This window comes from Misgurnus anguillicaudatus, chromosome 22 (genome assembly GCF_027580225.2).
Source record: "Misgurnus anguillicaudatus chromosome 22, ASM2758022v2, whole genome shotgun sequence".
Lineage (NCBI taxonomy): Eukaryota > Metazoa > Chordata > Actinopteri > Cypriniformes > Cobitidae > Misgurnus > Misgurnus anguillicaudatus.
In genome coordinates this window covers 12,705,386-12,720,637 of record NC_073358.2, presented here as the reverse complement: position 1 = coordinate 12,720,637, position 15,252 = coordinate 12,705,386, and the positions used below count along the sequence as shown (strand labels likewise).

At 36.1% G+C, this 15,252-nt stretch overlaps 2 protein-coding genes across 3 annotated transcripts; one reads left to right on the top strand and one right to left on the bottom strand.

The window, feature by feature from the left end:
* Positions 1-1,506: 1,506 nt before the first annotated feature.
* Positions 1,507-13,222, bottom strand: alad (aminolevulinate dehydratase). The gene is made up of 12 exons (XM_055201007.2): positions 13,065-13,222; positions 12,044-12,166; positions 11,814-11,864; positions 6,569-6,665; positions 6,323-6,458; positions 5,992-6,075; positions 5,799-5,887; positions 5,660-5,715; positions 5,123-5,210; positions 3,998-4,084; positions 2,146-2,275; positions 1,507-1,980 (listed from the first exon to the last, which is right to left on the bottom strand). The coding sequence occupies exons 2-12, from the start codon at positions 12,160-12,162 to the stop codon at positions 1,922-1,924; spliced, it is 996 nt and encodes a 331-aa protein (XP_055056982.1). The 5' UTR covers positions 12,163-12,166; positions 13,065-13,222; the 3' UTR covers positions 1,507-1,921.
* Positions 13,223-13,443: 221 nt separating this feature from the next.
* Positions 13,444-14,969, top strand: tmem203 (transmembrane protein 203). 2 transcript variants are annotated; one of them, XM_055201012.2, is made up of 2 exons: positions 13,444-13,582; positions 14,039-14,969. In XM_055201012.2, exon 2 carries the CDS (start codon positions 14,262-14,264, stop codon positions 14,682-14,684), a length of 423 nt encoding a protein of 140 aa, XP_055056987.1. In that variant the 5' UTR covers positions 13,444-13,582; positions 14,039-14,261; the 3' UTR covers positions 14,685-14,969. The 2 variants fall into 2 exon arrangements, with proteins under 2 accessions (XP_055056987.1, XP_055056986.1); XM_055201011.2 differs by having other exon boundaries at positions 13,563-13,728.
* The last annotated feature ends 283 nt before the right edge of the window (positions 14,970-15,252 follow it).

The window sequence follows — 15,252 nt, the reverse complement described above, 5'->3', positions numbered from 1 at the left end:
TCAATCCATACCCTCTGTTGTTGCCATGTTGCTGTGTTCAGGCCAGGACACTTATCAAACATGTGAAGCTGGGTTAAGATTGGATATTATAAGCCTGAGTTAGAACAACTTCCTGTTTCATTGCGATACACAGAAATTTGGCAGGCCGCCACGGACACACCCTCCATCAAAACGTCAAGATCTCTGCAATTTACCATCGCAAAGGTCTTTTGATGACACAGACCAAATATGATGATGATCTGATTACATTTCTATGAGGAGTTCTTTAAAGTACAAAGCCCAGAGATGGCAACATTTGCACTCAAACTACAGAGAAAATTCAAAATGGCCGACTTCCTGTGGGGTTTAGAGCTTTGCCTCAAGAGACTTTTTGTATGACTTGGGGTGATACATGATCCTACCATATTTTGTTTCATTTGTTTCACAGCGTAAAACATGGTATTTCCTGCTGCCTCTAGGTGGTGCTATGACTGTAACTGAATTATGCCATGTTGATGTGTTCAGGCCAGGACCCTTATCAAACATGTGATGTCAGGGGCAGATCTGACAATGTATGCCTGAATTACAACAGCTTCCTGTTTCATGATGAAACATCACATTTGCTAGGCTGCCACGGACACACCAATTTCCAACGAAAAGTCAAAAGCTCCAAAATTTAGCATCGCAAAGGCCTTTAGATGATACTGCCCAAATATGATGATGATTGGATTAAATATCTGGGAAGAATTCGCTAAAGTACGAAGCCTAGAAATGTCAATATTTGCAAAGAAATCACAGTGAAAAATGAATATGGCCAACTTCCTTTGTGGTTTAGAGCTTGGCTCCAAGAGACCTTTTTGTAGGGCTTGGGGTGATAGATGATCTTACCAAATTTTGTATCTGTACTTTTTTGTAGCAGGGGGCTGTTCTCTTGAAATTTTGCAGGTGGCGCTATAGAGCCATTTCTACATGCCCACTTCTGAGCACCATTCACGTCCATAGTATTTTTTTTATTGTGGAATTCGTTGGTTCCCTAGATCTGCTAGGTTACACTCAATCTTAAAACCTTCTTCCTTTGTTTTCAGAAAAACAAAAATTAAATAGGCTTGGAACAATTAGAAGGTGAGTAAATGACGACAAAACTTCACTTTTTCGGTCAACTATCCCTTTAAGCTGGCTTCAGATGATGCAAGGCACCTTTAAGTGATCTAAATTTCTCCATTTCATTTTTTTACAGGACACCACGCAGTTTGGTCAGTTTATAGGGCATCATTATCAACAGTTCAGCTCTCCTCAGGCAATGTGGTGCTCACTTAAACAGCATCTTAGTTAGGAATATACAGCACTAATAATATCATCCATCAACAAGTAAATTATGATTGACAATAATGAAGAAATGTCTGTAAACTTTATGAAAGGGACAGAAATTTCTGCTCAGATCATAAAATCCTGCTACCACGAAGCAGAGTTGTTGATATGAGATATACAAACACTGTTCTCGTAGTATCCATATAATAAAAAATACTGTTTAGACATGGCTCTAACTTTATTCTCATCTTTTTGTTATATACAGATAAACATTCTGAAGTTTTATTAGCATTCTGAACCTAATTGGAGATAACAATAAGACATGCAATGTCATTGGATTATCATCAGTAGGTCCATTTCCAGTGTTTCTGCTGATGAGAAAAAAAATTACAGTGGTATACATAAAACAAATGACTAAATGACCATAAATTGTAGTGGTATAAGAAGTATAAAAAAACTAACATTTTTGAACGACTGTAACTTGATACATGAATCAGATTAAGTTGTAAAATTGTCATTTATATAATATTATCTCTGCTTATCAGTGTGGTTTCAAGTCCTCAAGAAAATCAATCTCTGTGAAAGACAGGAGATGTACTTTTATCCAAGTTCACTGACACAGGTGAACCAACCATTACTCTGTTAACCATGTGAGCAGTTGTGGGGCGTAGTAGGTAATAATGATATCAGCTCCTGAACAAAAGAAATTATAATGTCAAAAATGGAAAAGAACATTTAACATCCTCTGTATATCACTCACTTTTTATGCATTAAGAGAAAGCCAGCAGTGAAAGACACCAATTCAATCACAGCAAAAAAGTATTTCTGAAAACCTAGACTCAACATGGGCTCTCTCACCTGCCCGGCGGAAAGCAGTCATAGCCTCCATTACTGCAGTGCGCAGGTCAAAAGCTCCAGCTTGAGCTCCGTGCCACAACATGGCAAACTCCCCGGACACATTATACACTGCCAGCGGATGAGTAGGGTGCTTATGAGAGATAAAGGAATGCACATAAGAAAAACATATAAAAAACTATATGAAGAGTTTGGTTCCAAAAAAATTTTTTTTTAGAAATATAGTTTTTTGATGCATTCCAAATAATATCAATTAAACCGCAGTTGGTTTGTTTTGATTTAAGCCTTCATTACTGATAAATACAGCTAAGTAGCACAATAAAACACATTATAAACATGATAACATGTTTATTAACATTAGTTTTTAATAGAATTACACCCTGGGGACATAAATCGGCCCAAATTCTGGGAAATACCCATACATATATATTTTTTGTCAAAACATGTTTATTATTATGTTATTCAAAAAATATATATGTATGGGTATTTCCCAGAATTTGGGCCCATTTATGTCCCCAGGGTGTAATTCTATTAAAAACTAATCAAATCTAATAAATTTGAGCACCATTAATTGGTATAAACAAAAACAAGCCTAGACTTTTTTTATGGCTGCTCTTAATAGTTTTATCACATTTTATTGGTGTTTTGTGGTAAAATATCGGTGTTATGGTGTTTGTCCTGCCATATCTTAAACATTATTTATCACAAATGAATAAAAAAATATGCATATGAATTAAATGTTACTTGAACTAATAAACTACATGCGCAGATTAAGCATATGTATGCATTTTGTACTTTATTTTGCGTAATTTCTACCTGTTCCATGGTTTAGCTGTCATTACAACACGCACTGCATAAAGGGACTTTCCCACTGTTTTTTCATCAAAAGTTTATTTGGTAGCCATGGTAACCTAATGACAGTGGAGCACATGGATTTCAAGCTGCAAGACTGATGCCTTGATGTCCAGAAAAGTAAGTAAATCTACACTATTCTTTGTGTTGGGCATGTACACTTATTATGCGTCATTACCATATGTGTTGTATTTCTGTATTTTTAAACATTTTTGAAATGTTTTTATCACTTTAATAGTTAAAATGGTGTACATTACATTTAGAAAGCTAGCTACACTTGCTTAGTCATCATCTTAGCTTGTAGGGCTAGTTTTTTGACAAAAATGTCATTACCAGTACAGTCATTACCAGCACAATACATAATTTTGCCAATAAATTATGTATAAATAACAAAAGCATGCTACAATTATACATATCTGACAATGTATTTAAAAGTTACATATGGCATTCACTTAAAATAAGCTTATTCCTAGCTAGGGTAGATTGATGAATCAGAAATTTAGATACGTAAATGATTATAATTCATCTTGCAAGTAAAAATCTCATTAAATTCAAGATAAATTAGATTACATGTGAAACCACAAAATGTTTTAAAAGCACTGATTTATCATTTAAGTTTAATTTTTTACATATATTCGATGATCTGATGGTAAAGACACATTTACTTGACATAGTTAAGAAACTGGCAAAAAAATCATAAATTCCCTTATCTTATGGTCTTAACCAAGCTCATAACGTCGCTCCTGACTTAATGACTGATAATTTGATGTATACCAATTAGTCAGATTTGGAATTTTAATTTTCAAAATTGCAGCAACCCAACTTGGCCCTTAATCTGAGGAATACCCATATACACATTGTATTAAATTATAAAAAATAATACCCAGAGATTAAATGTGCTTTAATATTTGTAATATCCTCAAAGATAAGGATTTTTTAAAGAATTTTAAACTGAAACATAATTCAAAAATGCAATTCACTATAAAGTTCAAATATTACTAACCTTATTTTTTACCTCCCTCACTATATCAAGGTATGGTAATCCAGGTTTCACCATGAGCATATCAGCACCCTCTTTTACATCACGATCCTACAAGTGAAATAATGAAAAAAATACTACAATATACTTTTTTTAAATTCTATTTTTAATCACAGCCCAATTCATCTCTGTACAATTCCGCAACACCTACAATGAACTTCAAATACAAGTTACAACTTGCTACTAAATCCCAGCTGGACAAAAAACTTTGACCGCACCTTGATCTTATAAAGCACTGCAACAAAGGATGCAATGCATACACACATACTGGGGCAGCTTCCCGGACAGGGTTTATATTAATCCAGTACTAGGCCTTAGTTATATTAGGACATTTAAGTAGTTTTACAAACAAACCTTACAATCCCGAAAAAAAACACACTGCAAAAAATTCTTAGTATTTTTGTCTTGTTTTCAGTAAAAATATACACAAATTCTTAATTTAGGATGCTTTTTCTTGATGAGCAAAACGACCTAAGAAAATAAGTCTAGTTTTAAGACCAAAAATATCAAGTGATTTTGTGCATAAAACAAGCAAAAAAAATCTGCCAATGGGGTAAGCAAATTTTTTTTTCTTAAACACTGAATTCAAGACAAATTCAAGAAAAAAATCAAGAAAGATTTGCTTACCCCATTGGCAGATTTTTTGCTTGTTTTATGCACAAAATCACTTAAATTTGATATTTTTGGTCGAAAAACTAGACTTCTTTCTTGGGTCGTTTTGCTCATCAAGAAAAAGCATCTTAATTTAAGAATTTTTAGATATTTTACTGAAAACAAGACAAACATTTTTTTTTCTTGAAAATAATTTTTTGCAGTGCAATGGTACTGATATTTGTTAAGATATGTCAGTACAAGATGTTGTAAATTAAGGCAGCTCAAACATTCATTTTAGTCTGGGACTAGGATAAGCCCTGTCCAGGAAACCCCTCCAGGAAAACCCCACTATGAGCTAAACCTTGTAGACAATGAATGAACCAATAATCATACTGTTCGAATAGTATTTATCAATAATATTCAATCACTTGGGGGGGGGGGCAACTGACAAAAAATATGACTGATTAGTGCATAGTAACATTGTTTTTCTCTTACGCAGGCCCTCAGTGCTAGTCCTCTTGCACCAGGAGGTAGCTGATAGCATCGTCTGTCTCCAAAAGCTGGTTTAGACTGGGCAGCATCCCTGTCAAATGTGAAGGAAAATAGGTTGACTACTTCAGATTAGGGCTGGGCGATATATCGCATGGGATAGCCATGTGCATCTACTCAGTAAAGCTGGTTCTTTAGTTCCTTAGATTAGTAGTAAATCGCCATCACATGCTTTCAAATAGAGCGGCATTAACGGAGCTGTAGTTCACTGACAAGCTAGGCAGTATCGCATTTGTTATCATGAACGTTTCCCCTGCGATAATGAATGTGATATTGCCCAGCTTTGTGTGGTAAATGCCGCTTCATCTGATTTACTACTAATCAAGGAACCTGCTTCACTGACGAGATGCGCATGACAATCCCATGCGATATATCGCCCAGCCCTACTTCAGATTTTGAAGAATAAAATCCTGGTGGTATTTTAAGAGTACTACAACTAAGACTCACTACTGTATCAAATGATCCAAATGAATTGTACACTACCTGAATGGCCCATAGTAGCAGGAGGCAAATTTAGCACTGTAGCTCAACACTGACACCTAGAAAAAGAGATTTTAAGACACATGTTTGTGTATTTTGTCATACTATATAATAATTTGTCATTTTATTCTACTGCGTCAACCTTGTTTCCAAGATCATTGGATAGGAGCGCTTGCTTAATGGATGCAATTCGTCCATCCATCATGTCTGAAGGGGCAATGATGTGGCAGCCTGGAGGAAACAAAAAAATGTTGGGATATGGACAGCTACTGTAGACTCATTACGGTTCAACAAGTGTGTAATTGACTAAATGTAAGTATCCTTTACTGACGAACCTGCTCGAGCATAGGCCAATGCTACCTCTGCCAACCTCACACAGCTTGCAGCATTATCCAATGTTCCATCTTCACGCAGAATTCCTTGAAGTGTTATGAGCACAGTGGCAAATCCCATTATATAACTATATTTCTTTTAAGGCAGAGCTTTAAAGTCAAAATAAAAGTGTCTAACCCCAAGTGTCTATGATTTCTGGTCTCTCTCTATATATATAGCTTGAGTCCAAACGAAATTAACTTGTGTAGCACAAATGGTGCAGGACATGTTAAAGCAAATAAGCATATAAGAGCAAGTAATAGTGACAATAAGCACCAGATCCGTAAAACTAACCACAGTGGCCATGAGATGTATAGGGACAAAGGCAGACATCACAGGCCAGCAATAGATTGGGGAATGTGCTCCTCAGTTTCTTCACAGCCAGCACTGCTGGAGTGTCGTCTGTGTCTGCACCTGATCCTCTCTCGTCCTTGGAAAACAAAAAGAGTAGACAATGATTCATCACTCATCATTTAAAAAACCTCTTCATAACTCACAAATCAAAATTTTGAGTTTAACAGAAACCATTTTACTCCACACCTTTTCAATTTTAGCAGGAACTCCAAAAATCAGCACACACTTCAGGCCTTTTTCCACAAGGGGGCGAAGTAAACCTTCTAGCTTATTAACACCATATCTGTGATCAGAAGAAAAAAACATGTCATACATTCACATTCTTTTTTGCATGTACATCCTTTGTTTGTATGTAACGACAAAGACAGGGTGACATGGAAGCCAGGAAGTATATCGCTATCTGATATTTGATATAAGACGGCGTTACATGGACGCAGGAAGTATGGCAAGGGTGACACAGCGACTCGTTCCCTCCTCAGGGAACAACAGTTACATATGTTACCATAGACATTTTCATTTGTCAAACATAACTACACAAAAAAGCATTTTGGTATGAATCAACATTCGCATACAGAAGATATAAGCATTTAAAGCAAACAGTTTAGCACATGTGCTTAAAAAGTATAGAATTTTTATGATATTATCCTACACTACGCAGGGAATTTTTTCAGAAACCTTCTTGCATAAAATAGATTCAAGCACTTTCAATGACCTGTATCTATGTATATATGTATATTTTCAAAAACTTCCCAGGGCCTTGAATTCTTTTCCCCAGATTCAAGGTTTTAAGGATTTCAAGGACCCGTGGGAACCCTGTATTCTGCACTATCCAACCACAACACTGCCATTTAGTGCAGAGAGAAAAAATAATTGACACCACAACCGAGTTTCAATTTCAACAAACCAACATCATTGCGATCAGTGTTTGCATTTTAAGGGACACATCCAAAAATGGCACATTTTTGCTCAGGCCTACAAAGTGACAATTTTAACATGGTATAATAAATTATCTGTTGAGTATTTTGAGCTAAAACTTCACATGCGCACACTGGGGACACCAAAGATTTTTTTTTTCATCTTAAAAAAGTCTCATATGACCAATTTAAAGGGACAGTTCACCCCAAAATGCAATTAAATTAAATTGAATTTCTGTCACTCTCAAGTTGATTCAAACCTGTACATATTTCTTTTTTTCTGCTTAACACAAAGGTAGGGATTTGTAATCAAGCAGAAGGCATGAGCACATTTGACTTCCATAGTAGGAAAAATAAAAATAAACTTCAAAATAAATTCTTTGTGTTCAGCAGAACAATGAACTTTATACAGGTTAGTAACAACTTGAAGCTGAGTAAATAATGACAACATTTTCATTTTTGGGTGAACTATCATTGTAATGATGAAATTATTTACTTTACTATTTGAAATTATTGCCAAGAGTTAAAGGCAGGGTAGGCAGGAATTATCCAAAAAACTTTTTTACAAATTTGCCCAAACTGTCTCTACATACCAATACATAAGTAAAATGCAAGCACTCTGAAAAAGAGAGTCCAAAAATCGAGGGTCTGTAGACCTCCCACCACTGTTTTAAACACAGCTCATTTTTTCATTCACTCCACCCCCTCCCTTCTGGGTTTCTTCTAAAGCCACGCCCCCAAAACACATGAACGCACGACACCGACAGCTTTGCTGGGAAAAGGATTTACTTCAGACAAGCGGAGAGGAAGGAGCGCGGTGCATGTAATAACATCAAGCAGGGGCGGAGTGGGACCAAAAAATCTTCCGGGAAATTTCGTATACCACCGGCCCTCCGTGGTAAAAAAAAAAGTTTCGTAGCCTATTTGTAGTAAAACTAGGGTAGGCTAATACAAATCGTAATCAATTTGCCCCCCCCCCAAAAAAAACTTTTTCATAATAATAATAAAATCATTAAATCATGGCTAAATTTCCTAAATGAGTAACTTTACAAAATGATACCTGGTTGAAAGACGGAGATGCGCACCTCAATCAGCTATTACATAACAGAGCGAGACCAGAGATGAATGTGCTCATAAATGGAGTAATATGGAATAATTTGTGCATCTTTGAATAACTGTAAGAATATTTCCCTTTAAATATAATTTTTGTCATATAAAGTTTTGAGAGATGGCCTAATAATGTTTTTTCCACGGTTACTGCTTATTTATTTTAATGTGCACTGAAAAAAATGATTCATTGAATCTAATCAACCTTCCCAAGGTAAGTGGCTGCAATCAATCCACCCAAGCTACACTTAAACAAAAGTTTTATATTTTATGTTACGTTATTAATCTTTTTTGTTTAAATGTAGCTCAAACAAATTGATTGCAACCACTTACCTTAAAAAAATGGATTAAATCCAATGAATCATTTTTTTCAGTGTGTTTGGCGCATTACCTCAGAGTTTATTTCAGTAATATTGCTTTTTTCCCGCTAATAATAATACAATTTACATGCCAATCCTTCTTCCTTGTCTTTTTATTAATTTCATTATGCTGTAATGTTAATTTACATCTGGATATGAAATGTTCATTGCCGTTATATTATCTCGTCTAATATTCAAATCATATCTGGAATAATGTGTGCATCTTTGAATAACTGTAAGAATACAGTTCATTTGAAAATAATTTTTGTTCAAGTTTTGAGAAATAATAATGTTGTGAGGATATTTATATATTTCAGTTGAATACTCTCGTCTATTAATATGGAAATCTAATAGAAATCTAATAGTAGGAATTATAAAATGTGATACTGCAAAGTAACCCTTCTAAATTTTATTTATGATATATAGCCATATGGAGATAAACCTTTGCAAATGTGCTGATTTTATCCATTCAAGTACTGACCACCAGGCTAGAGATTTTAAACATCCTTAATCCACACTTTCTATCAAATAGTCTCCGCTTGATGGATCAATCCGACCGCATATATGTACTGCAATAAACAGGCATTCGGCGACGCGGCTTTTCACATCAAAGGCCGACAGGCTATGCAATTTGGAGAGGGGCCGTTCAATAATCCCCCTATATTTTTTTAAAATCCTAAACATGGTTGGATCTGCCTAACAGGTTGAGCACTTTCATATAGCCTACTGTGTTGAGCAAAGAGGCTGCACAGTTTGACCAGAGGGAAGCGGCCGCACATCAGGCCGCCAGACGGGGTTAACTTGCAATGTATAACTATTATCAGACCGGCCCTCGCAGCCTCAAAACACTACCGGCCCACCGGGAAATGTCCCGACTCTCCCGATGGCCACTTCGCTACTGACATCAAGTCGCAATCACATGTAATAATACACCTAACTTTATCACTAGGAATATAAACAGATAGGATGGCTTTTAGTACTCACTATTAAGCCAGTGTTTTGCATGGAAGAGCTTCCGTGATGAAAGCATTGTTGACTCTGATGAGGACTACACTCCGCAGACAATACCGCTACCGCATCATCGACTCGAGGAAAAACCACGTGATATTTACTCTCGTTTGATTGCTTCGTTTATTCCTTTTTTTGCCTTGTTTGCCTTCGCTGACTGGATATGCAGGTACTGTGAGTTCTGAATGCACTTTCTGTGAGTTCTGAATGCACTTTCTCTGCCATACTTTTGCTCTTCCTAGAGTGCCTTGTGCATGTTCAAATCAATCGGGTGTGCGCATGTCTGGGCAGATCCCATAGCAACGGGTGGTGCCATGGTCGCGAGAGAGAGTGATATTCGTGCAAGCTAATCATTTGTTTCGTCCCGAATGGAAATAATTAACTGTGTTTAACACAGTCATGAGAGGTCTACAGACACTCGAGTTTTATACTCTCTTTTTCAGAGTACTTACATTTTAATTATGCATTTGTATGTAAAGACAGTTTAAACAAATTTGTAAAAAAGTTTTTTAGATAATTCCTGCCTACCCTGCCTTTAAAGGGGCCATGGCATGAAAATGTGACTTTTTCCATCTTTAAGTGCTATGATTGGGTCCCCAGTGCTTCTATCAACCTAAAAATGAGAAAAAGATCAACCCAGTAAATTCTCTACAAGCACATAAAAAAATAGGTCGTTGAAATGTTGCTCTCCTTATGATGTCATAAGGAGCTCTTATTATAATAATACCACCCCTTAATCTGCACTATGCAACCACAGCACTGCCATTTAGTGCAGAGAAAAGCACAATTGAGTTTTAATTGCAACAAACTACCGTCATTGTGATCAGTGAATTTCATCAGCTCATTTGCATTTTAAAGGACACACCCAAAACGGCACATTTTTGCACACACCTACAAAGTGGCAATTTTAACATGCTATAATAAATCATTTATATGGTATTTTGAGCTAAAACTTCACATATGTGCTCTGGGGACACCAAAGATTTATTTGACATCTTAAAAAAAGTATTGTGCCATGGCCCCTTTAATACTTTTAGCCAAATTTGAGAAAAAGCCTGTGTATTGCGTAGTACTCATTATTATTACTATTTTTTTTTAAAGCAGTGCGACTGCAAAATGCTCATTATTTCACTTTTTTTTAAAGAAAGGATGCTGTATATTTGCTTACGACACATTCTATTCAAAACATAGCCCATGGCAAAATCAGATGTGCATAACACAAGTTATAATAACCAGACCTGACTTTACTACTACTGCAACATTTTTCTGTCAGGAGACTTATCCACCCTGTGACAAAAACAGATACTTGGCTTATCAATGTGGTTTGTGAGCACCCAGCTCCACCCTGCCAGAGTCTTATCTAAAACCTCCACCCTGATCTAGATATGAAATGCAAATTAAGTTCAATTATATTGTTATATAGACAATTTACATTTAAAAAAAATATTTATTGGGTACATTCTGTCGATGTTACGCAAAGTATGTGGCTTCTATTACATGCTGCTGTCCAAGTTATTTTAAGATTATTTATAAGAAAATATAAAGTGGACAAAAACTACAAACTAACATCAATTATATCAACCAAAAATAGCCACCCTTAACCTCTGAATCAGCCAATTACTTATCCACAGCAGCATGTGACACCAAACATTCATGAATCATGAAGACATTACAACTATTTTAGCATTTTAATTTAAATTTGCTTTATAAAAATATTACAAACAAGTACATGGATTTATTTTACACAATTTTGCACCTTTTTGATTAAGTTTCAACATGTTAATGAAATAGACAAATGTGACGCTAAAATAATTAAGCTGATGAATCATATCATTCTGCTTTCACTCACAGCTGTTTATAAAGGAAAGACCAAAGTTTGCAAACACTTAGGCTTGATCAAAGTATTATGTTTCACATCTGTTACAAGATGAGTTTGGTTTCTCGCAAATAATTTACTCCACTTATACACCACTTATAGAATTTGTGCCATCTTTGTCTGCTCCTGAAACTGTTCAAATGTATTTGCTCAAGTAAGGCACATACCTTGCCTGGCCAGGTAGACTTGCAATTGGTTCCACTGCATCTGGACTGTCGCTGTTGAAGAAAGTAAAAGAAAAAAACACAGTTTAAACACAGTTTATCAAGCTGTTATTCATTGATTTACTGTTGTGTTTCAAACAAATCAAATAAGAACCAGTGCAATAACCTTTAAACAACTTTATTCCTGCATCTTTATACCAATCAACAAGCATACTGTAGTGGAAATACATTACGTAATGAAAATGGGATAAATCAGGTTATCCGGTCTGAGGTCTGAAGTACAGGTCTGCCAGTATCGGAGAGTTGGATGGAAGTAACTGCTGTGTAGAATAGAGTCTGCTGGCTGTGTCATTGTCCTGTAGATTCAAATGGAAGACGGACACTTAAATAACACATTCTGCCACAAAATCATACAGTAGTCTAAATACCTAGACATCCTTAAAAACAAGATCATTTCAATTGTTTTAATCATATATACAGACGCAATCTAACAATGACTGAGGAAACATCACAAGTATTTAGGATTATAAAATAAACCTGGAATGAATGAATGAGCAGCTTAAAAATTCAAACACATTCCTAGCATACACTATAAGCAGGCATGCAAAAATATGCTCCTTGCACACAAGACCCATATATCGCATGTTTAACTGTTTTGAAAAAGTACATTTTATTTATTAGTGTGCCTCTTTAAAGTGTCATTTTCACATAAAGCTGATTTACAGTAGGACTACAGTTATTCACACTCACAAAAACTGAACAATTGGTACCACCATGGTGTTTGTTTGGACACTGACAATTGTAACAGTTAATCATTGAGTATCATTGTATTACTAAGTTATAACATTACATTACAATGTACTGTGTTAGCCACAGTATTTTACAAAGACGAACTTATTGTAATAAACAAAAACAAAAAACTTTTGACTTGAAACACTTTTTACTCGCGTGGTTACTTAATCATTGATTCAGCACCGTAATACAATTCATGACTAGTTTCTTCTAAACTGTGGTTTTAATGACAATCATTAAACAAACACATAACAGAGAGTTATACGACATTCAAAGTCGCAAAGCAGAAGTTCGTCGCACCGCTCTAACTTTAAAAGTGGTGATATTTTGACAGGCACATTTCTCTAAACTATTCCTTAGCAAGCAACAGAAACTACAAAAAGGGTAAATCTTAATAACAGTACCATGCATAATATTCCAAGCCTTTCATAAAAGGCAGAGAACGTAAATGATAAAACTTACTTTGCTGTTCGTCACTGCCGATCGAAGGCTGTAAAATAAATGACCCAGAGAGAGCAGGCTAACTGAAGAGATGATAACTCTTGAAACGCATGTGCGATTCATTCATTGGGTGTAAAAGGTCGCAAAGAAAAAAAATATTCATATGAGAACAATACTTTTATTCCTGTAGGGGGCGCGTGATGGCTCAAATAACTGGGCTTCAAACTGCAATTGAAGGTCGGAATATGTGCGCTCGTTTACAAATATCGACTTTATGCAATACTATCTGAGATACAAATTGAATTCAGCCCATATACCGTTTTTAAAGACATTTCTAGTATTTACAAATAGCTGATTGGTCCATTCTGACTAAATTACTTTCAGACAGTGGATCTAAGCGCCGCCCTTTTAAAACGGGAGTTTGCTATGCTATCCCGTATCTTGTTTTATAATTTTACAATTCATTTAACTTCTCGGCCTCCGTAGAGGAGCTCGAACATTATGGAGTTATCGCGATATTTTCGGATCTCCGTCGGAAGGTAAATAGCTCATCTCAGCTAGCTGTTGTTTATCACAGCTGCAACATCCGTCGCTGTCAGCCTATCTATTCATTAATGTCCATTTAAAAATGTAGCTTACTATTATATGTTTGCCCACAATCATCATTGGAACCGATAAATGTGAGGTAAAAGGTTTTTTTATGTAAACTGGCACATTAATTCCTCGTCATCATATGCTGACTGACAGCTCGCTTGATTATTACTAAAGATTTCATTTTCGCAAAACTTGGGATGTTAACGTTAAATGTCTAACCAATTTTATTATGGATGCTTTTATCATAGATTATGATATAAATCATGTAGATCTTTAATTGTGAGAATAGTTAAAAAAGACCTATTGATTATCTGCAATACAGCTGAAGTCGTGGTCGGAGAAACGAGACCACTTTTAGTGTTATATCTCTTGCTAATGAATTTTGTTTCTTTGTCTTCCAGGTTTTGACTCACTGATGTTATCTAAACTCCCAAATGCCTCGGAAATCAGTAGGTGGACCTGGTCCATCTCAAAGGGCGCATAATGTTGCCAAGGCACTGGCACACTTCTCAAAGGAAAATTTTTCTTAGAATTTATTTCTGTTAACGCATTTTAATGCTTCTCTTCACTATCGGTCTCAAGTGCTAGTTTGTCCCCACTACATAAAACCGCAGCCGTGTAACAATGCTGTTTTCTCTGCGAGAGCTGGTGCAATGGCTAGGCTTTGCCACGTTCGAGCTGTTCCTCCACCTGGGTGCGCTGCTGGTCTTCAGCGTGTTAGTGGCACTGCACATGGATGTAGACAAGAAGACTTTGGAGATGAGCTGGTGGCTGGTCTTTTCACCCTTGTTTGCCGCGGATGGCCTCAGCACCTACTTCACGGCCATCGTATCTATCCGCCTCTACCAGGAAGGAGAGAAGCGCCTGGCAGTGCTGCGTTTGCTGTGGGTCCTGACCGTTCTCAGTCTCAAGCTGGTCTGTGAGGTGCTGCTGTGCCAGAAACTGGCTGAACAGGACCAGGCCCGAGACTTGTGGTTCGGTCTTATCGTCTCTCCGCTGTTCATTCTCCTACAATTGCTAATGATTCGTGCTTGTCGTGTTAATTGATAGTACAAACTGTCCCCATGCCAATGGACGTGTATGAATCAAATGGACATTAAAACCAGGAGCAGCGAATCATTGTGACACCATTTTTATCTTTTCAAATACATTTCTGGCTCAAACGTGTAAACATGGCAACACTGCATCATATTAAATGCTTAAAAGTAATGTGCAATTTTTGATTTGTTATTATTATTGTCTAAAGTGCTTTGAGAGATTCGATGTTGATTTATCTGTGTTGATTGCCTTTTATCGTTGTTTGTATAATTGTAAATAAACCATAAACATTCATTTGTTTTCTTGCTTTTCTTTCCTTATAAATGTGATGTAACGAGAGTTTTGTGATTCCTTTTTGAGGTGAAATCTCACAATGGTTTTAAAGTCATAATTGCTTTTTGTATGATAACCGCTAGTTGGCACTACTGCTCTAAAACTCCAGTAAACAAACATCTATGTTCAGTTTGAGCAATTACAAAATCTCCAAATATAGAGGATTGATGTAGATTTCTACTTGTAATGTCCAACACGGTATTTATTTGTTTTAAATAAACTTTTAAATAATAATTAGGATTGG

Bases quoted from the DNA above. Each gene is read 5' to 3' on its own strand.
- alad (XM_055201007.2), bottom strand. From the start codon at position 12,162: ATGACACAGCCAGCAGACTCTATTCTACACAGCAGTTACTTCCATCCA. The intron at 6,459-6,568 runs GTGTGGAGTAAA...TTGTTTTCCAAG, and splicing joins TTCCTGCTAAAATTGAAAAG to GACGAGAGAGGATCAGGTGC. The intron at 5,888-5,991 runs GTTCGTCAGTAA...TGTTTCCTCCAG, and splicing joins ATTGGCCTATGCTCGAGCAG to GCTGCCACATCATTGCCCCT.
- tmem203 (XM_055201012.2), top strand. From the start codon at position 14,262: ATGCTGTTTTCTCTGCGAGAGCTGGTGCAATGGCTAGGCTTTGCCACG.